Genomic DNA, 23,397 nt, shown 5'->3' with positions numbered 1-23,397 from the left:
CGAAACTTTAATAATTAACCTGCGTTCTCAACTCTATCGGCTGGATTCGTAAACTGTGAGTATCCTAAATCTCTGTGATCTTTCCTGACTGACATTTTTTTGCTTCTTTTATGAAAGAGTTTTTGTTATCGCAAATACATGTGCGCATGTTGATGCTTACTGCTAGTTGGTTGCCATGATGTTAAGTATCGTCCAGGTATAGTTACTTTAGTGATGAAATCGCAATCTGATGTATCCGTGCAAAACTGCAGGTTACTGACGTGTGTGCAACAGCGCTTGTTTGCATTCTTTACCAGTGGCCACTCTAACATAAACTTAAGTGAAACGCGACAAGGGTAGTCGATGCGTGTGATTGCTTGTGCCTCACCTCAGGACTTTATGTGCCTTATTTTATGCTTATGTTATATATTCTGATCGTTACGTGCGACATTGAAAAGCCACTGATGAAAAGGACAGTGTGAGGGATCGCGAAGGGTCATGTGGGCTATGACTTTAGATGGTATCTTGCGCCTTATATCAGAATGTAGTCAGAGATGGTCGCCTCAGCTCTGGGCAGCCTCAACCCCCTTAAGCCTTGATTGAACTGGTAGATCATTGATGCAAATATGGCAAGATGGTGTGCATACAAGTTATATTAGAATATATCTATGATGGATGTAATGAAGTCGGCACGCAAATTTCATGAGATTGTGAAAATGAAGAAGCACCATCTGTTTCAGGATTTCAGAGGGAGTGAAGAACAATGAAACTGTTTAGTCAAACTAAGCAGAAGTGATTGATTTACTGATGCTTGGCAGGCCTTTTAACCCCCCCCCCCACCCCCGACACACACACACACACACACACACACACACACCACACCCGTTGTGCAGAACTCATGCATTCAGAAACCACACAGATACACCACACTCTGTAAAACAAACACCTCTACCTCCACTATAACACTGACCTCAGGACTGTACTGTGAAAAATGAGGACAGTGTTGATAACTGTGATATTGATACCCGTGGATCTGGAGCGAACGGATAAGCATTCCATTCCGGAAAGTTATTCCTAAGCCTTTTGTCAGTTTCAATACAGTGGCCTTACTGAATTTCTGATAATCTGCATGATTTGACTTATGTTTTTGGTTGAATGAAGCATTCTGCTTGAACAGTTCAGTAACACTGACTGCTTTGTATACAAATTGGAAGGATGTATTAAAGCCATTCAGATTTGTGGAGATCTTACGAAACCTAGCAGACATTTTCTAGAGCTCTGTAGATTGTAAATTCTACAGCCATAAATCAATTCATTTGTTTGTCCTCTTTTAACAGTTGAAAATCAGAACACATTACTATAGCACACAGCTTACCTGTCTCAATTATCACCGCCCCCCTACCCCCCATTTTGCCATTAATTGTACTGAAACTGCTGACTGACCTGTTCATACCAAGATATGTAGAACATTAAGCTCAAATGTAGCAACATATCTAAGCAGAGCTATTGTGCGTATGGCATTCTACAGACTAGGGTTAATGGCAATAGGTGTTTGCAGGCTTTCTGAGAACAAGGGGAAAATTGGGTCAAGGACTACACCATGAATTGGCCGTAATGGTGCTGTTTTTGCTCAGCACTAATAAGCATCATTGGTTTGTCTCAGTGCAAAATTTGTTTGCATCCACTGAATAGTTAGATGCTGTTTGAATAAGACGTGTATATTGTTTGCTCACTCTGACTTGTTGACAGTGCGAGTTGCTCCTGCTTCAGCAGGCAGACCACAGTGTTCCCCCCCAAGCTGTGGTGATACAGTAGTGTGTAGTTACAATTCTTGGGTTTGCCATCTAGTTTAATGGATCTGCTATCTCTCAGGTAGTGCTCCAGTTCCCACAAGTCTGTTTTTCCGGAACAATCTTCTGTAGTAAACGGCTTTTGTACAGTTTCATAATGTGTACGGATAAATAGACTTTTCTAAAATAGTTAGATGTCAACACGATGAGAATGAGTATGCTGGCTCTTTACATTGTTACTCACTATCAATATTTAATGTATCCTTTATTGTATATATGCCGCATGTATGCTAATATGTTTTATTCTATTTGCGTGAAGAACTACTTATTTTTAAAACAGCAACAAAATCACTTAAAAAGAGATATTTTGGAGGAATGTTTTTTTTTAAATCATTTTGGTAAGTAACCGTTTAATAAGCAGGATATTGTATAGTTATCCACTGCGCGCCAGGGTCCTGTCTGTCCTGTCGAGATTTATTTTCCTTTACTGACTGGCGTACTATACATTATCCCTTACTTACCTCACACATGTATGAATTAATCTGCTTGCTACTGACTCTCTTCTCCTCCCCCCTTCCCTTCTGCCCCCCCCCCCCCCCCCCCCGCCTAACACCTTCTATCCCTCTGCCCGGCTAGCCCCAAGCAGATAGGTCCCCCCTAATGAGTTGGGTTCTGCTCAAGGTTTCTTCCTGTTAAAAGGGAGTTTTTTTCCTTGCCACTGTCACTTTAGTGCTCTTGGGCGTTTAGGCTCTGGGCTCTGTATGCTCTGTAAAGTGCATTGAGACAATGTCAATAGTTATTGCCGCTACATAAGTCAAGAAAACAGAATAGAATCATCAAATGAATGTTGCTTTGTTTACAAGTCTGAATGAAAATGCTATATGGTTAAACAAACAGTTTGATAGGAAGGTGATGGGAGTTTAAGCCCAAGTTCTAAATGCATTGTTCTGATGCATTAACAGTACCGAACACAGAGACAAAATACCGATATAAAATTACTTATATTATATCTGCATCTGCCTAAAGCATATCAGTTTTCTTTTTGCCTAAAAGAAAGTCATGTTTGTTCGTTTTTTTCTCCTCAAAAGGTCTGTGGTATTTCCATGTTATATGAAAACATTGTTGGAGATAATGTGGAAAATCCTGAAAGCATCCTCAGGCATAAGCTGTTGAGTAGTACCACAGTATCCAATAAAGAAAGTATTAGGGAGGGCTAAAATGGTGCATACAGGTGGTCGTTGCAGACTTTCCAATTAGACCTAGATTATTCAAGAGTTATTACAATGTAATGAAATGAACAGGATGACATCCTTGTCTTTTCCCAGACAATACTGTGTCTAAAGTAATATTGTAATATTGTGCAATTTAATTTACTGCACAAGGCGCACTACTGTTGGGGGCCCAGTTCAAATAATAATAATAATAATAATAAAACTTTATTTATATAGCACCTTTCATGCAAAAGAATGCAGCTCAAAGTGCTTTAAATGTATTAAATAAACTCAAAAGACTTGGGCATAAATCCTCTGCATGAAGGTTGCCTAATTTCTTGGAACTAATCTGTCTGGATGTTAAATTTGTACAAGCTCACTAGATGCTGATTCAGGTCTGGACATATAATCTGGTCACATCCTTTTCTAAAAGGTTGTATTTACTCTGTAGATTGTGGTTTTACACTTGGGTTGTCCATGTTTTCTTTAAAGGTGCCATGCCTCATTGTGTTGCCATCCCAGGAGTTAGCAGCAGCTTGGTGAGAAAAAGGACAACTGCTGTGTATGCCTACTGCATGGGGGTAAATGAGTTCAGCCACACTCTCTGCCCCCCTCTCCATTCAGTAGTTACTTTGGTCAGTAGTAAACGTATACACTTTCCAGGAGATATTAAGGTGGTGTATCTGATTTTTTTTGCCCCTGACCACAATCACAGTTGACCTGTTGACAAATGACCTGTTTCATTTTTTTTGTTAGATTTCATTTAGTTAGGTAAGGGTTGAAAATGTAAACTTACGTCTGCATGCATACATTGTACTGGATGATCCCATCACCTGCTTCATCTTATATTTAATCTTTTGAATTTAATGCCCACTTCAAAGAGTGCTTGTGTGTAGGTCCCTCCATGCGTTTTCTACCATTGACACTGCTAGGTTGCCTAAATAGCGTCACAATATGGTCAATGCCACACAAATCCTTACATATTTATGCTCCAAAGCAGAGCATCTGTTCATGCTGCCTTCTGCTATATCGCTAATCATTGGCTCCTGATAACGCTGTTAAGTGGTTTGCGGTGCCTCATCGACAAACAGTGTCAGCGCTCTGGATCAGTGTTCAGTGTGGGGCTGAACCAATCTGCTGACAGTGAATTAGTTCAAGAGGTTTTGGCTTGATAAAGGGCCAGGCCATTCCTGTGCAATTGCCTCTTCAGAACTGCAGGTGAAGTTACTCATAATGTGCAGAAAATGGTTGATGTTGCATTGAAGGAATTCCTTAGTATTCTGAATTTCTTTATTTTGGTAGACAAGGAAACCCCTCTTTGTTGGGAAATAACCCTTTGGCATTGTTGTGGTTGAGAAAGAAGTCACTGCCACGGTCGGTTTCCCCCTGCACACTAGCTGCCATGAGAGGTCATGTCAGTACGTGGAACTAAGCCAGACGAGAAGTCAAAGGCTCTTCTCTTTAAACTCTGTCCAGACATCTTTGGCTGGGCGTCAGCTGAGGAAAATAATCCAGGATATCTGAAAAAAGAAAATGGTCTCCAAGGCTGGTGAATGGATGTTTGTTGTGGTGACTCGAGCCACCCTCCATCCATTAAGGTTGGCATTTGCGTTGACTCCTCTCGGGGCACATAATGGGCGATGGCCGGGGGAGGCTCAGAACGGAGGGTTTGAAACTGAAGGAGTGTAGGTGCCGAGTCAGTGGGTTGAACAAGGAATTCAGACACGCCGTAGTTCCTGTGTGGGTTGCATCAAAGTTTGGAAAACCTAAATTCTCTCTTTAACAGAATTGAAGACATATGGCCTGCATAGGGAATCTTGTCGTAATGTAATTCCAGTGTCCTAGGATGTTGATGCCTAAGTATTGTGTAAATACAGTGTACAGTGCAATTGTAATTGTAATTGCAAATGCAATGCAAATACATGCAATTTCATACAAAGCTTCTCAAATGTATTTAGGAACCCAACCGAAAAAATTCAAGACACACCATTCAGTAAGGAAAATTTGTATATTGGTTTTTAAGGTTGGGGGTTGAAGGTAGCACTATTTTTGCATGCACTGCATGACTTTACAGTATATCTAGGATTTGAACATTTTCCAGAAAGATTAGTTTTATGTGCAATACTGCACCCACGTCATGCTTATTGATCTAGTGACTCCATGCTCATGGCTTTGGTGTGGTCGCACAGGACAACAACCCTCCATTAGAACCCTCGGTGGCTCCTCCACCCTCCCCCACCAATCAGCACGGCCCCTGCTTTTAGAGCCTCTTCCTGGCTGCGCTGGGCAAACAGTGGTGTCTTTTTCAATGTTTGTCAATGCCAGTTGCTTAACCATTTATCAGGGGTCAGTAAGTACTCTGGCAGCTGGGGCTCTTTTTGGCCATGTGTGCTTTGGAAATCTTATTTCCCCCTAAAAAAAACCATGAAGATGTTTGGTCAGTCTCCCCCCTTTCCACTTGCTTATTCTGACGTTTTTTTTCTTCTGAGGGGCCTCGTATGTGACCTGTGTGATTAACTGACATACATAGTGGAGCAACATTGCCTCCCTCAGACTGCAGCCATGGGCCAAGTCCTATTTATCCCTTTTTTCATTTTCTCCGTCTGTCCCTCCCTCCGTCCACCTCTCGGGGCAGTGCAGTCGTGGGACAGGACCAGCCTCAGAGGCCGTGCAAGAGGGCAGGACGAGTTGAGACACACGAGGGGTAGAATGAAGGGAGGAGTAAAAATAGTAGTTCTAGGGCTTGACATGTCAGGAGAAAGTATTTGAGTAGAGAGGAGGGAAGTGAACGAACCTGAGCCCCATTCTTTACATAGAGTCTGACCCATATCTTGCGGACGGTGTGGTGTGTGTCTTTGAAAAAAAAAGCGTGGTGTTCCAAGTTCTTCAGGTCTCTTCTGCTTCTGCACAATTCCAGTTGGTAAGTACCATAGAACAGCCTTTCGCCTTCGTGCAGAATACTTACAGATCAGTCCTGCACCACCAGATTTTTTGTTTTTTTTTGTTTATTAAACAACCCTTTTTGTTCGTTGGTGATCTTACACTGAACAATGATTTTATGCATTATTTGGTTTAAACCAGAACGTATTTAAGACTTTTAAGAATGAAAGAAGTTGATAAACTGGTTTTCCCATAGTGAGTTGTGGTTGTCTTTCAACTGCTGTAATACGTGTTTCTGTGAAATGCAGTTTTGTATTTGTTTATGTCCATGCACAAAGCACTAGCATTTCAAATGTGTAATTGCAAGACTTTTGTACAATATTGAATGGTTAGTCGAAAATGTATATGCAATTGACTTATTGAAAATGACAGGAATTATGGTGGAAGGTGCATGTGAGTGTTCTTGGTGTACAGCTACTCTCTGTTCCTGATAAAAATGTGGGCAGTTTCAAACTAATTAAGCTAATTCAATTGACAGGTCCTCACTGAAGTCCTGTAGGACAGGACAGAGATGTATGCAAAGTGCATGAATGTGGTGGTCATTCATGTATAATGGAGAGCATTGTGTTGAGTGCGTCTTTGATTCACATTCTGTCCTGGACCGCTACTCCACCTCTTAATTAATCTAAACTCTTCAGTACATCAAAACAATTCAGGGGGATGCTGGCATAGACATGACATGTTGTAGACATCATCAGCTTTTAACGACCCACAGCTGTCAAAATGAAATGCTGCTTTTTTTTTCACACATTATGTAATAGTTTCTCAAGAACTCATTGGCTTAGCTGTCATGAGAATAAGCCAATGTGGAACCTGCCCGAACGGGGAGAGTAGACCTGAGCCAAAGAAAGCTGCTTTGTGTGCAGAGGTGAAGTTTTGCAATAAGTTTCTCCTGGTATGGAGTGTGAAGAAATAGGTCATTCGTGTTGGAACCGGCACACTAATCCAGTAGAGAGACTTAGAAGTCTTACTGTACACAGGTCCTGTGCACAAGTGTATACACATTTCTACACTAATTTGTTGGACATGTTGATACGTTATTAAAGAGTCCACGTTAAGTATGCCATACTGAACATTGTGGATGACGTCCTTAATATCTTCAGATGCTCTGTAGCACTGTGTCCTCAATTCCAATATGGATTGTGTTCAACTCTACTCAACTATTTAGTTAAAGAATTAAAATTAATCCCGGCTGTTATAGAGGAATTTTCTTGCATAATGTCATATGGATTAAATATCCCCTTCAAATCTGTTAGGATTTTTCAGTTATGCTGACAGTATGCTGACTTTGGGAACTTAATTTTTGTATATGCTTGAAAGACAAAATAAAAAAGGAAAAATCGTTCTGGTAAACTATTTAGTTAAAGATTTAAAATGAATCCCGGCTGTTATAGAGGAATTTTCTTGCATAATGTCATATGGGTTAAACATCCCCTTCTAATCTATTAGGATTTTTCAGTTATGCTGACAGTATGCATTTGCCATTGGTATATGCTTGAAAGACAAAATAAAAAAGGAAAAATCGTACTAGTAAACATGCTGGTAAAACCCAATCCAACAGCAGTGTGCATAGTAACTTCAGACACATATCACATGTCTTTGACTAAATGATTATTCAGGAGCTTGCATATTATGTCATGTTTTTTTTAGTTTGTTTCAAAGTTGCTCCTTGGCGGAGTGAATCATCTGGCAGGACTGTGGGATTGCTCGCAGTGTTGTTATGAATTCTTCTGTTAGAGTACACTTAGGAAAGCCACCCACTGACGCTGAGAGCTTTCCTCAAAGCTTTAGAGTGACCCCTGTCTTGTCTTCATTCACACAGTGAGGTCTGTGCTCAGTCCTCAGGCTAATCATACCTTTGTCAAGACCTCTTGAAAGTAATTACTGGTCTTTCCCATAGTCGACACCAGATGTGACCCAGATCATTAGAACACCAGAACATGTCCTTGTTCAGAACAACCTTGGAATAATCTGTGCTTACCAGAAAAAAAAAGTGTTATTTTGATTGACCTCAAACAGAACACCAACAGCCCTCCTTACAGGTGCTGGACCAAGGCAGAAGGGGCATTACACAAGACAGCCTGATTGCCTGAATGACTGACTCATTTTCTCTTCTTTTTTCTCTTTCTCTCTTGTATCTTTTTCTCTCGCTCTCACCAGTACCTCTCTCAAGTGCCAGGATGTTGGGTCACATGCTGTCGTTCGGGCGTTCCCTGGTGCGGAGGAAGGTGGTGGACATGGACTCCCTGGAGGACTCCAAGCTGTGCCGCTGCCTGGGCACCGTGGACCTGATCGCCCTGGGCGTGGGGAGCACGCTGGGCGCCGGCGTCTACGTGTTGGCTGGAGAGGTGGCCAAAGGCAACTCTGGGCCCAGCATCGTGGTGTCCTTCCTCATCGCTGCGCTGGCATCAGTCATGGCCGGCCTGTGCTACGCTGAGTTTGGGGCCCGTGTGCCCAAGACTGGGTCGGCTTACCTGTACAGCTATGTGACTGTTGGAGAACTGTGGGCCTTCATCACTGGTTGGAATCTCATTCTGTCCTATGTGATAGGTGAGCAATAATGAAAAACCTGTAGGATGATGTGATTTTACTTTGTAGAGTTCTTTACTCAAAATATACAAATGTACTCCAAATATAAAAAATATACAAATGTATTCCAAATATACAAATATACAAAAATACAAATATACATGTTCTGATTTTAAAATGATGTTCCCATCCTCTTTGGTGGGATTTAGTGTTTTTGTCAAAATGCCATTGCAGTGCAGCTGTTGACCAGACAGCTGGATGTGCAATTAGACTTTATGTTCAGTTCAGAGTTACTGTTTAGAATGACTGTGTCTACAGCTTGTATTCATCTGACCCCCCCCCCCCCCCCCCCCCCCCCCCCCCCCCCCCCCCCCCACACACACACACAGGAACCTCCAGTGTGGCACGAGCATGGAGTGGGACATTCGATGAGCTTATCGGTGGCCACATTGAGCAGTTCTGCAAAACCTATTTCAGGATGAGAGCTCCTGGCCTCGCCGAGTATCCAGACTTCTTTGCTGTGTGCCTCATCCTGCTCCTCTCAGGTAATCATCATCATCATCATCATCATCATCATCATTATTTATTCAGGGAGAATTGACTGAGCACAGGGCTCTTTTGCAGCAATGCCCTGATTGAGGGTACGCAATGCTTACATGGACGTCTCACCCACTGACTAAAGCAGGCCATGTCTCATCACTCTGAAGTAGGGAACCTTCTTAGGACAGTTCTTTGAGTTGGTCTCTTCGGGGATGGATGTTTATTCCTCACTCATGCCCACGTCATGAGCTAACTGAAATGCTGATTTAATAAGAGATAGTGGGCGAAGCAGAGAGGCCAAAGAGTGACTTGGCTTGACTGCTTGTACAGCCTTGTGTGTGGCACTTAAGAGTCAGTTGGCATCAGTGTCCATTGCTTCTGATGTTTGCCGCAAATGTTTTTCTTGCCAAAATGGAAGTTTGGTGGAATGGAACAAGTATCTTATTTTGAAAGAACACCGTGTATATGTCAACAGAACGTCTTCGCTACAAAAAACAGAGGGCTGCTCATGTGGTTCAGTTAAAAGTGTGAAGAGGTGCCAGGAGAGCAATCAGATCATCTCATTGCCACTGGAATGAATGTACTCTGCAAAGTTCACCATTAAATTAGAATCAGTTGAGGTTTTCATGAAGCTTGTTTTTGCTCAAAGGGCAAACAGTTGCTCGCCTAGAATGCATTTGTGTGAAGTTGAGAGTCTACACCTGACTCAGTTATGTAACTGTACCTTAAGGTAAAGAATGTTCACTAATGCTTCACACCTTCTCCCTCAAGTGTTAGGTAAACCTGACATTTCTCCAGGGCAATCCTTGCCTGTATTTCTAACAGTGTTTTTTTCTTGGGCTGTAGTTCCCAGGCTGATGTATTGTGAATGCCTGAAATCTTCTTATTGCTGTTGAACTGATGATTGATGTGCTGCTTTAATTTGAGAACCAAACAAAAAAGCTGGATAGATGCCCATTGTGTGTTCTACTTCTTATTATCATGTCTATCATTGTGTGAGGATGAAGTATCCTTTGTTTTATTCCACCTGTTTTTTGGCTTCTGCTTCTGCTCCTGGCGCTTTTGAGATAGCGACGCCACTTCCAGCTCTGACACGTCTGTCCTGCCCCCGTGGTCGTGAAAAAATATTTGCAATCCTCCAGTCGTTATTTTGTTTTTCTTGTTTTTTTTCCATGTCTTTTCCCCCCATTGAAATGAATTTGGGAAACACTTCAGAGAACTTCGTAAACCTTTGGGTTTCCGACCGGCATGATTAAAAAACATCCATTTTGGTTGCCCGCAAATGCTCACACGGAGATCACAACTCACTTGGGTGCAATCACATCTGCACCTAACATTTCAATCGACTTCATGGATAATCATCTGCTGTCATTTTTAAATCAATCCCTTCCCTTGGAGCTAAAGATTAAAAAAGTGCACCAGCTCTGTGACGTCCACCAGATGAGCCAGGTCGGAAAATCCATTGCTTATCCGTGGGCATTTGAACATTACCTTCCTTTTTTGTTTGACACATCCTGATCTCATCACGCAGCTCAAAAATACGGTGGAGAACTCAACACTAAACTTGCGTGCTAACAGCCTTGCATATGACATCAGTGACATTAAGTTTCCCCTCATCGTTGCTTGCATTTGCCATTCATGCTGTTTTCATCCAAATAGAAAAAAATCATTAAGACATTAATAGGTCCTTAGAAGAAGTTCACGCAGACCATAATTGCACTATAAATGTTTAGCCCAAAAATGGAACGGCTGTAACGATTACTTAAATTGACAACTGATTTTTCTCAGGTCTCCTCTCGTTTGGAGTGAAGGAGTCCGCGTGGGTCAACAAAGTGTTCACAGCTGTCAATGTGCTGGTGCTGCTGTTCGTCATCATCTCTGGCTTCGTGAAAGGCGACTCAATCAACTGGGATATATCAGAGGAGTCTCTCATCAATTTCACCATTGTCAAAAGGTAGCCCTGACGAGGAACATATTACGTTGAAGAACGAATATTATGTTTTTATTCCGTCATTAAAGGGAAGTCAAGTTGTCATTAGAGTAACCTGCTTATTTCTTTATGTTTTCAGAAATCTTTCTTTCATGGATAATGTCACCAGTGACTATGGTGTTGGTGGATTTTTCCCATATGGATTTAGTGGGACGCTTGCAGGTGCTGCAACTTGTTTCTATGCCTTTGTTGGCTTTGACTGCATTGCAACAACAGGTTTGTCAGATTCCTCTGTTTTATGTGGCGGGCAATTGCTGGAGGGGTGTTGGCGAGGAGTTCTACTCATTTATATTTCGAAATCCTTGGATGTTCCTTCACTTTTAATTTAGTGTTGTTGCTGAAGAACAGTTTATTTTTCTGTTTTGCCTGAAGTCGGTATGCAAAATGCTTTTCAGGTGATTCTGTGTTGTGACCAAATCTGTGTGTGTGCGTGTGTGTGTGTGTGTGTGTGTGCGCGTGTGTGTGTGTGTGAAGGAGAGGAGGTGAGGAACCCCCAGAAGGCCATTCCCATTGGGATCGTGACGTCCTTGCTCATCTGTTTCCTGGCGTACTTTGGGGTGTCGGCTGCCCTCACCCTCATGATGCCCTACTACCTGCTGGACGAGAAGAGTCCCCTGCCGATGGCCTTCGAGTACGTGGGATGGGGCCCTGCTAAGTTTGTAGTGGCGATTGGATCACTCTGTGCCCTGTCAACCAGGTAACCAAACCCTGCCACACAGCCATGCCTCTTTTCAAAATATAATAATGGTGTTTCCTCCATAATGGTGTTAATTGACACGGGCTACTTTTAAGCTACTTACGTTTTATTTTTTTCATTTATACATATACTCTTATACCCCCCAGTAATGGCATCAAATTGATTTTGTGATTTTGTGTAGAGTTTTTTTATCAGACAATAGGACATACTAATTAAGGATCTTAAGACATGGCTAAACAAAGTGAAATATGTGGGATATTATGTCCCGTTTGATATAAATGAACAATGATAAATGATAAAGGGTATAAATGTTAAAAGGGTCAGGTGGAATGATTCCCATAGCTGAATACTCTAAACGCTGTTATGCAGCTGTTTGGCTGAGATAAGCTCTACTGATTTAAACTCTTATTGGTGGGTATTGGTCTCTTACCAAACATATATATATATATATATATAGCATGATTATGTGTTCGCAAATTCTTTCTTTCCCTCCAAGTTTTACATGACGGTAGATGTTTTGCACCAAGGTACAAGGAAATGATCTGCTTTAAATCAACCTGTCATGAAACTACCAAAATGCCTGACGTACCCTTGGGGCCCTGGTTTGGTGGGTGAAACTATGCCAAAATGGCCTCTTCTGTCCGGGCGTGTTGTCTTCAACTCCGGTCATAAATTAAAAATTCCACAGAGGCGTGGATTTTGGATGTAGGCATCGCGACACATTGTTCCCTTACAGGGAACATTTGCAAACCATTACTGCCCAATTCTGTTGTATCGATCTGGCAAAAAATATCACGTTCCCTTTATTGGCAGAGTAGCGCATTATGCCGACATATGTTTGTAGAGAAGCAGGAGTAAATCTGTATTATGGGTTAATGCACTTAATCCATCTTGAATATCTTCAACGTTAACACATATTTTGGTAGGCTTTAATAAAATAATACAATCTTTGTTTTAAAAAGTTAAGCCCCTGTAAAGACTAGCCATTCAGGACGTTAATGCACAATAATGACTTTCCTTGCTATTTCTACTCAGATAATGCAACCTAATTAGTCTAAGGCAGAAAAATACATTCTGTGCCAGACAAGCGCATTTTCCATAAAAGGTCAAGTCGTGGCCGCAGTGGAGTGATTTAACACTCTTACTCTCCCTTGCGCTCCCCATTCATGTAGGCTAATGATCATGGCTGCTCTTACCTTTACGATTCTTTCCAACCCTGACCACTCATTCTGGGATACCCCAGTGAGGTGTCAGTAGGCCTATATCTACACACACAGTCACCTGTACCCTCGTGTTATGCAAATGAATACATTTATATGTCAACTCTCTCGTGATGGCCCAGTGCTCAGCTTAACAGGCTTTTACTCACCTGTTTGGTTCTGTGGGGGTTCTGAATGCGTCAACAACACTACATGACCTACAGTTTGTTCCCAGAAAAGGCAAAAAGTAACAAAAGCCATGTAAAGGATAATTTTTAATCTATATATACCATAGTTACCTGAGACGAACCTAACATCCATTTGCAGTAAACACTTAAGACCATCACCACACTGTCCATATCCTGTTGTGGAAAGGAGTGAAAGTGGCCTACTAAACCCTGGGTTTCCATCTCAAAAACGTTTATTTCCATAGAAAATAGAGCTGACCTCTCCTGCTCTAACAAGCAGTGAGTGTAAGAATGTCTGCTGAAACATTCAGCAAAGATGTAAGCTACATATTTTTCATTTCAGTACTTAGCTCTGAAGTTGCCAATGTAGACAGTTTCAGATGATTACATTGAATATGTATCGCATCTTTTGACATTTAGGATGGCAGGCCTAAATACATTCTCCAGAATAAGGATAGGCATGCTGATCTCAAGAAGCAAGTACAGTTTATATCTTGAAAAAGCGTTGTGGGTGCACACTGTCAAGAACCCGCGGCGATATTGACATGTTCTGACATTGTAATCTCCTCTTGACGCATTCAGTTTGAAGGGATCGCTCGGCAATGCTATTGATTGTCCTTAACCACACCTTTAACTCCAGTCTGGCTCGGCCCTCTTAGTGCCTTTGACCACACCTTTACCTCGTCCTCTGAAGCGCATATTTATGTGCAACAATGCGCATGCGTCTTTAGTTTCAATGCGCACGCGTCTTTAGTTTCAATGCGCACGCGTCTTTAGTTTCAATGCGCACGCGTCTTTAGTTTAAATGCGCATGCGTCTTTAGTTTAAATGCGCATGCGTCTTTAGTTTTAATACACATGCGTCTTTAGTTTAAATGCGCACGCGTCTTTAGTTTTAATACACATGCGTCTTTAGTTTCAATGCGCATGCGTCTTTAGTTTCAATGCGCATGCGTCTTTAGTTTCAATGCGCACGCGTCTTTAGTTTCAATGCGCATGCGTCTTTAGTTCCAATGCGCATGCGTCTTTAGTTCCAATGCGCACGCGTCTTTAGTTTTAATACACATGCGTCTTTAGTTTCAATGCGCACGCGTCTTTAGTTTAAATGCGCATGCGTCTTTAGTTTCAATGCGCACGCGTCTTTAGTTTCCGCCAGGCACTTTCGCTCTCAAACTAGGGCCCATAATATATATATATATATATACAGTATAATACAGTGATGTCATGTTTGGAGGGGGAAAGAAAGAACCAAATGTTGGTGTGTGTAATTGATGTGCTTTGGCTCTGTGCTCTGTGGCCTCCATGGGGAGGGAGTGACGTACGCTGCAGGGAGGGGCTGCTGCTGACTAATGTGTTGGTCCTGTGCATGTCTCATGTCTCTGCCCCCCCCCCCCACATGTCTCTGCCCCCCCCCCCCCCCACACACATGTCTCTGCTCCCCCTCATGCAGTCTGCTGGGCTCCATATTCCCCATGCCACGTGTAATCTATGCTATGGCAGAGGATGGGGTGCTTTTCAAAGCGTTAGCCCGAATCAATCCTAAGACGAAGACCCCGCTTATTGCTACAATGAGCTCCGGTATAGTCGCAGGTGAGACTTGGGGGTGACTTCCATGTGCAATGTGAGCTTCCGTGAAAAGTGGTAAACTGTGAAAGAGAGAGGGGGGTGTAGCCCACAGCCATTATGACAGTATTCCATAATGGCTTTGGAAAATTCAAACCAGGTATTTGTGTTGGAGCTGAAGTCTACCAGGTAGGCTTCCGGAAATTTGCACTACACTCACAATTTCTTTGACAGAACAACTCTTCAAGGTTGCGCTTGGAATCCTTTTCAAACTCTGACACTTTGGTGGCAAAACCTTTGCTTTTAAAACTCATGGGAAAATTCTTTCCGAAAGGGCTCCAAGGGGTAATCTTGAATGGTTCTTGTAAGGGGACAAGTCTTAAAGCACATCTTCAAGATAAAACACCCCTCTCCTTCACAGATGCTAGCTGTGTCCAGTGTAATTCCTTTCTCTTCCAGAGTGCCCTGTGTTTGATGTTTGAACTGGTCAACCCTTTTTTTGTTTCTAGCCTTTTGGGCTCCATGTTCCCTCTGCCCCGCATTCTGTTTGCCATGGCACGAGATGGCTTACTGTTCAAATTTCTTTCCCAAGTGAGTAAGAGGCAGTCCCCTGTGGCTGCCACCATGGCCGCAGGCAGCACCGCGGGTAAGCTCCTGGCGTGGTTGTGCACGCATGGAGTGGCACAGGTGGCGGTTTGCATGCTAACTGGGTGTGATGCTGGTTTTGGTGGTGGTACTTTTTTGGTGGTGGTCATTTTGTTCAAGATTTTACAGGCGTGTACGGATATTGTCTTAGTTATATTGATATTTCAGGCATGTCGTCTGTGAATCTACTTTCAGGATTGCCAAATCATTACGTTTAGATTATGACTGGTGAGTCCAATTCCACAATTCAGAGAGAGTAGTCTAGTGAGGCATATGACACCAAGTCATCGCTTGTTAAAGCAAAACATCAACAAACAGTCCCAGTGGTCAGGTTATTGCTACGCAGTGCAGCTTTATATTTATTGCAGAATCACTTGCTATTTTTTAATATCCACTTGCTTGCTATCTACCCTGCAGCGATAGATGGATATAGATGTAGAATGCAAGTTGAGGCTGGCCCGTGAGGACTTTGATGTCTGCACATGTCAGTGTTTAGTTGAAGATTATGATGTTTTTGATGGTGGAGACCTGTAGGGAAGAGAGGGGGAAACTAGCATGAGGTATCAGGGAGGCTCAACGTGCAGAGGTGCTCCTGCTGTCATCGAGTGGATCTAACTGTGATTGAAGTGATTGAAGTTTGTTTTGTCACAGTGCTGACCTGCAGGGCGGCAGCAGAACCACCTGGCCGTTTCATATGTTTTCAGTATGTAGGGAGGATGTTTAAAGAAACAATCCCAACTAGTCCAAGATGCAGTACTGTACCATCCACGACCTTGTTTTCATTTCCTGTCCTTCCAGCAGAGAATCATGAACAATTCAATTCAATCATGATCTTTTATCTTTTCCATTTTGAATGCACTGGGGTAAATTCAAATAATTCATATATGAAGTCCACGGTATAAATTGTTTTCTAATTCTAACGTCCTTAATGGTCCTAACTGTTTATTTATCATGTGCATGGAAATGGGGCACAGCTGTTTGTAGAACATTTAAGCTTTATGTCTTTATGTCAGTTACTTTGAGATACGGCTTCAGGAAACCGTTTTTGTGTCTAGCATGAATGCTGAGATTTACTGTTTGCCTTCGTCTCAAAACTTTTCATTGATTTTATTGGCCTATGTGTTTCCTAGTTAGCTATCTTAAAAGCATAGTTCCAAGCAATTCATGATAATTCAAGATAATTCAAACACCAGACATAGACAGAGTACATTGGATAAGATGAAGCCATCTTTTATTTTGTCAGTTTTAGTGGGATCCATCTGACCTTTCGAGTGCCCAATGACAGAATCCTGTTGGCTAATTGCTAATGGCTCCGCAGACTACAGCACACATTACTAGTCTTCTGTCTACTAGTCCTACACCAGGAAGATGGAAAAAGTACATAATTGATAGACCAATAAAATATTTCTACTCAATGTAGCTGACGGCGTTAATCGACAATGTAATACAATGGACATACAATCCCTGTTTGAACTGTATATAAACGTTAGTAAGAAGTGTGCTTTTGAGTGAGGAAACACATGATGAAACACATAGGCCTATTAATGACTGGGGGGATGGAACAATAGTAATTGCCAGAGAAGACCTGTACACTAGCGTGAGGAGCTGTATGCAGGCCTAGTGTAGTCACACAGACTCAGTGGTACCAGACATAGAAAGGCTACGTAATGCTCTAAAAACTTCTTTGCCCCTTTTAATTATTGTGTATTGAAGTTGCATGACATGTCCAAGTTTGTTGTATTGTCTGAAGTTAAATTGCTACCTCTACCTTTTATCCATACTGAAGTTGAAAATGCTGTGTAAGGTGTGAGCTTAGACCTACTGTGTACTATTCCAGTTTAGCTGCAATGGTTATGCCATTTATTTTTCTCATATTTGCGATCACATCATTTGACGGTGCTGATTTGAGTTCTGTCTGTGTGGCGCCTTCTCCATAGCAATCATGGCTTTCCTGTTTGACCTGAAAGCCTTGGTGGACATGATGTCCATTGGCACCTTGCTGGCCTACTCTCTGGTGGCCGCCTGTGTCCTCATTCTCAGGTGAGACTCAACTTATTCCATTTTTTTTTCATCCAAATACAAGGTTGAGGTAGAAATCTATGAAGCTAAAAAAGAGACTTTAAGTTTGACATTGGAAAAACAAACACAATCAGCATTGACAAAGAAACGAAACTGATCTAAATAGAACGTTGGCATTGAAACTTTTGTATTGAAATTAACTGTGGGCACTGAAATGGCTTGATGTTTTTTTTTGTTTATTCGGATGTGTTTTTTTCAGTGACAATCTTTTCTTTATTCCTTCATGACAGCCTTGTTCAGTGTGTTTTTTTCCAAGTCTTTTTTTTTCTCGATATCAGTACTTTTCAATGTCAACTTACTGTCTCTGTTTTGGTATGGAAAGGGAGAAGATAGGAGGGACAAGAAATACACTGTTTGCATAAATCCAGTAGGCAGCGCACCTCTGAATGTTGGGCGGGGTTACTGTCAGTTACATCTCTGAATGTGGGGCGGGGTTACTGTCAGTTACATCGTGGGGTCAGAGTTCAACTGCACTCTCAAAATAAATCACAGGAAATCATAGCAACATGTTGTGTAGTGTTATTAAGTTAGGGCCTGTGATGCAATGCTGCTGAATGCTGCCATTGTGTGACATGGTCATGTGACTGGTCTCTCAGTGCAGACTTGTGTTTGCTCAACTCTGTTTTGAATGCAGGCTTAATTTTGCCTTATGTAGAAGAAGTTGGAAATCCAAGAAATTTGTGGGGTGTTGACAGTAAAACCGGTGTTTTGTGATGCTCTGCAAAGTTCACAAGGGTCCCAGTGTAAGCTTGTTGACTTGGAAGGAGGCGGTCGGAGGAAGGGTGTGTTAAAAATGAAAGCCCTGTTTGGTAATATCGTTAGCGGAGTGCAAATAACACTGGCCAAACCAAACTGGCATGTTCCAGTTGTGTTTCACTAAACGGGCTACAAACCGGATACATCAACTCTATTTTTATCTGTCATTTGCCACCAACTGGTCATATAATATTTCATGACCCATTTTCAGTAGCGATACTAAAACACTGCCAATATGTCTAGTGAAAAGTACTCTACTGAGGCGAGGCAATGTATAGTGTTTACGCCTGCTTTATTTACCCCCAGTTTGTACTACTCCAAGTAACACTCTAGCATTGATGATCCAATATTTACATTGCAATTTCAGATACCAGCCGGAATCTATCTTTGGAAAAAGCAGGGCGAATGGAGCTCGGGAAGGGGAGGTAGAGTCTGAACTGACTGAGTCGGAGTCCCACCTCAACATGCTGAACAAGGACGGACCCCTGACACTGCACTCGGTCTTCCACCCCTCACTGATGCCTACAGAGCAGACCTCCACTGTGGTCAATATGGCGGTCGGGGTCATAGGCAAGTTTCAAGTTTCGACTAAGAGCCATTAAAGACTGGTGTCACAAGCCTGGGGGGAACCTATATGACCTGAACATAGAGTTTAAAAGTCTGTGGGCCTGAACTAATCTCATGGTCTATGGTCAGACACACCTGAGGGGTCTTATCTGTTATCTAGTAGGCACACTACAGTAGTAGCATACCGTAGAGCCAATGGTCAGTCAGCCAATCTAAGCATTTTTAGCTTGTTGGATTGTACACATAAGATAATAATGATAATAATAATAATAATACATCATATTTATATAGCGCTTTTCACAGTTCTTTAAGCCGCTTAAAAGATAGACAGTAGTATGTATAGGCACACAGTGTTCAAACTCTCACACACAGGTTTTCATGTTCCTTCTGTTCCCCTAGTGCTCCCCCTAGTCCTTGGTGTATGAAGGGTCTGAAGGACTCAAATAGGAAGTTAACACAGCGCCCCCATGTGGCTCTAACCTGTGGGTCAGAGTTGATCCTGTCTACGTCTTTGTCTGACATGTTATTTGACTTTTGCCTTTCTTTCCTGTAGTTGTGGTTGTTTGCATCATCAGCACACTGACCACACATTACCAAGACGCCATTGTTGCCATGGCGCCCTGGATTCTTGGTGTCCTGGCAGCATCCTTGGGAGTCTTCATCCTCTGTGTCGTCATCATCTGTAAACAGCCACAGACCTCCAGAAAGGTTTCTTTCATGGTGGGTCAACATATTTCGTTTTTCTATTGGAGAAAACTGAGTAACTTCACTGGAAGCCACACACTGTTACAGTTTCAAGGATTAGTGTTGAGATGCAGTATGTTCTTTGTTGAGCTAGAATCATTCCTGAGCCCTGAGCATATTTTGGCTATATTGGACTGCTCTCAGAAATGTTTTTCTGAAGTTGTGTTGAGTCCATGTAGAGTTTCCCTCTTCCCAAGGCCTCACTTTTGTTTGATTTTGAGCGCACCTCTGATCTCCTGTTAGTGTGTGTATTTATTCTGCGCTGAACCGGAGCAGCTGTCTCAATCTGTGCCTCACCCCCCCCCCAGGTTCCCCTCCTGCCGTTCCTACCCATCCTGAGCGTGTTTGTTAATATTTACCTCATGGTCCAGCTGAGCGGAGACACCTGGATCCGTTTCTCCATCTGGATGGCAGTGGGTAGGTGCCCTTTTGTTGTACCTCACGGGCCATCTCCGTAAAACCCTGTCCGAAACATGTGAGCGACCAAGATAAATAGCTGCCGTGACTAAGCACAAAATCGTAACGGTGTTAATTATCGGACAGCGTGTGTTATCGGCAAACGTTCGCGTTGTCATGTGAATCCATTATTAAACTGAAGTTATAGATTGTTAATCCATTATTAAACTTAACATTTTGATCGTTTAACAGAACGGCCGATGTTTGACACTGTCCGATAACTGACATAGGTACGCTAGTTTAGCAAATGGACAAATGTCCACAGAATACCTTCATCAGATACATCCTCACTGTTTCCTTCTGTCTTCTGTTTAGGGTTCGTCATCTACTTTGGTTATGGCATGTGGCACAGCGCGGAGCATAAGCGGGCGCAGCAGAGCTGCAGCAGTGTGCCAGAGAAGGTGCCCAACGTGGGCAAGGAGGTAGATGCCGAGCAGTTCATCCACCCAGACAAGACCAGTCGCTGTTGAAGCAAGCTGAAAACAGGCGAGGCCTGAAGCTCCATGTGCTAAACAGACCCTTTTTTTATTTTTTTTTAGAATCACTGTTGACGCATACTATTAGCCACAAACAGACTTTCAAAAGCTGCAGGAGCTACACTCAGACCTTCGTAGGAGGACCTTCTTATTCAAGATGGCGTCTCTCTCTCTGTAGAACGTGGAGAACGGCTGTAGTTTTGTTTGATCCCCTAGCGGATTAAGGTTTAAGTAAATATGACCAAGAGAATGAAACGGTATGGCAGGCACATGATGGGTTTGGATGGTATGGTTAAGAGGATCATAAAACAGCATCAACTGTCCCAATGTACGTTTGACGATGGTAGAGGGGTATTTCTCCATCTTTGTATTTGGGTTCATTGAAATCGGGTCCATTTAGAAGTTAGTAAGAGAAGACATTTGATATGAACAATTACTAACAATTAATTGCCTTTCCTTCAATGGGGTAAGACATTAAGCGCATTAGTGGAACTGGTCACGGAGGCCTTAATGTTATGATTCACAGGATCATGTGCTGAAACTGTATTAAATAATAAATGCGAGTTAGAGGATCTGGGTATTATCAATCTGGCCAAACCTTCACCCTCAGTAAAAGCTGCTGTATGTGTAAGTTTCTTGCTAGCCTCTGCTCGGCTTAGCCAGTTAATTCCCTCTTGGTCAATGCTTGTGTATATATTGGCAAGCAAGGTGTTACAAACACTGATTGGCAACAAAGCTCATTAACAAAGTCTAGGGTGTTAGGAGTTGTCCAAACTCAAGTCCCAAAGCTAAAGGTCTGTGATATTTGTATCAAACAGTATATTCAAAGCTATGTGGATGAAATACCAAAGGGACACCCGTCTACCTTACGGGCCCTGGGCTGACCCAAGCGGTGTGTCCTGCAGATGAACAGCCCAAGTGCGGAGCTCAAGCCTCCCAGCTCCTGGGAAGTTCAAAAACTCCCATTTACAAACAAACAAAACAAAAAGTGCACAACCAAAACCAACCCAATCCGGGGAAAGGCAATTCAGACGAGGGTCCAAACATGAAGAGTCTGCAAGCTCGATGTACCGTGAGCCGGCTGGCCTTTGCGGTTCCACCACGCTGAATCGTCCGCCATCAGCCTTTCTTCATGTACCTTAAATACCCTAGCCCAATAGGTACCAGAAAGCAAGCCCCCTTGTTAGAGAACCTAGCAGAAGTACAATTTAATCTTGGATACAGTATACAAACACTGTGGTTAAACCATTTATGATTTGATATACCTCAATTCCATTTCAGAATTGGTGTTTAATTCAGTTCAGTATAATATACAGTATGTAACTCTATATGTAACATCCAAGCAAAGCAGATTGGAGTGGAACTTGCAGGCTATACAATTCTGGATCAACTCAATGAAATGTAAGAGTTTAAATGTGATTTCTGCCATTCTTTCAGAGGGTTCGTTTCCAACGGTTGCCTTGTTTCATGTGCATTACTCTCCACACTTCATGGCTAGGCCATTTCATGTCGAAAGTTTATTTTAATATGTTCTCTTGCATGGCTCTAGTCTTGGAAGAATCTATCGTTCCCTTGTAGCTGTAGTTGAATATGCATTTATCAATGTCATTTCTTTTCAATTAGTATGCTACAAGTTTGTCTTAAATAGGTACGGGTGTTGCTATGACAATTCTTTTCATTCATTCCTAACTGATCTCACAAATAGTCATTAAAACTCCAAGCCAGAAGTCATAGTTATATGCCGAGACTGTGTGTGTGTGTGTGTGTGTGTGTGTGTGTGTGTATGTGAGCCTGTGTGTGTGTGTGTGTGTGTGTGTGTGTGAGCATTTTTCTAGTGTATCTGGTTACCTGTACATATCCTGTGAAAGATTGAAGACTTTGAAAGTATGCGAAGGCCAGATGCTACCCTTGTGTCTGGGAAACAAACAGTATTAGCACTAGACATGTACATGCTGTTGGAGAGGTGTGGTCTCCTGTCAATCAAGCTAGAAATGTCCAGCTGCACAGTAATGGAGCAGGTGCAACGTGTGTGTGTGTGTGTGTGTGTGTGTGTGTGGGGGTGGGGTGGGGTGTGTGTGTGTGTGTGTGTGTTGGGGGGGGGGGGTCTGTGTCTGTGTGTGTCTGTGTCTGTGCCTGTGTGTGTGTGTGTGTGTGTGTGTGTGTGTGTGTGTGTGTGTGTGTGTGTCTGTGTGTCTGTGTCTGTGTCTGTGTGTGTGTGTGTGTGTGTCTGTGTCTGTGTCTGTGTCTGTGTGTGTCTGTGTCTGTGTCTGTGTCTGTGTGTGTCTGTGTCTGTGTCTGTGGGTGTGTGTGTGTGTGGGTCAGGCCCCGAGGAGAAGATTTGAATAATGTGACATTTGGAGGTCTCTTGAGAGCAGAAAGACATGCAGTATTATATGTTTATTTTCTTGTGGGTCATGCTAATTAGCAACCAAGCATTCCCTGGCCTGAAAGTGTAGTGTAGTTCATCATAAGTAGCCAGTAACCTTTTGACATAGCTTTGTCTTTTGTGTTGTGTCTTTTGGGAAATTTGTGTAAACACTGAACCATCAGAAATCATATTAATACAAAGACAAATGATTCGAAGAATGAACATATACATACATACATAAATACAAAAATGCATTCATACATGCATTCATACATACATACATATTTACATACAGTGTGTATTAGATTTAAAGGTGTCCTTTGTAGGTAATTTTTAGGTCAAGTATATTATTTTTATGTGTGTCGACTTAAAGGGAACTTTTATATATTTTTTCAACACTGGATGTGTTTTGTATCATGTTGTGGCGGTGGGGAATGTTGCTGTAAAGTGATTGTTCATACTGGTGCAACTGTGAAAAGATGTGCTTTAAATGGAAATAATGCATTGCAATATCATGTGCATCAGCTAAAGTGAGTGCCAATTTCTGTTTCATTTTTAGTCGTCAGTATTTACAAGGAGCTTTAACTACCCTCTCAGTATTTTCATTGAGCCGAGGATTAGCATATCAACAAGGTCCTGCAGATAATCAAGCTACACTTGAAACGTTTATTGACAAATTGT

At 42.3% G+C, this 23,397-nt stretch overlaps 1 protein-coding gene across 3 annotated transcripts; it reads left to right on the top strand.

Moving 5' to 3' along the window:
- slc7a2 (solute carrier family 7 member 2) lies at nt 1-22,075 on the top strand. Of its 3 annotated transcripts, none has more exons than XM_031587431.1 (12): nt 1-55; nt 8,081-8,470; nt 8,839-8,994; nt 10,778-10,943; nt 11,059-11,195; nt 11,454-11,676; nt 14,513-14,652; nt 17,208-17,310; nt 18,473-18,675; nt 19,226-19,392; nt 19,725-19,833; nt 20,188-22,075. In XM_031587431.1, the coding sequence occupies exons 2-12, from the start codon at nt 8,101-8,103 to the stop codon at nt 20,340-20,342; spliced, it is 1,929 nt and encodes a 642-aa protein (XP_031443291.1). In that variant the 5' UTR covers nt 1-55; nt 8,081-8,100; the 3' UTR covers nt 20,343-22,075. The 3 variants fall into 3 exon arrangements, with proteins under 3 accessions (XP_031443291.1, XP_031443292.1, XP_031443290.1); XM_031587432.2 differs by lacking the exons at nt 1-55; nt 14,513-14,652 and adding exons at nt 5,482-5,900; nt 15,135-15,271; XM_031587430.2 differs by lacking the exon at nt 1-55 and adding an exon at nt 5,511-5,900.
- Nucleotides 22,076-23,397: the final 1,322 nt, after the last annotated feature.

The sequence above is a fragment of the Clupea harengus genome, chromosome 20 (genome assembly GCF_900700415.2).
Source record: "Clupea harengus chromosome 20, Ch_v2.0.2, whole genome shotgun sequence".
Lineage (NCBI taxonomy): Eukaryota > Metazoa > Chordata > Actinopteri > Clupeiformes > Clupeidae > Clupea > Clupea harengus.
The sequence above is the reverse complement of the archived record's forward strand: the minus strand, read 5'-3'. Positions and strand labels throughout refer to the sequence as shown.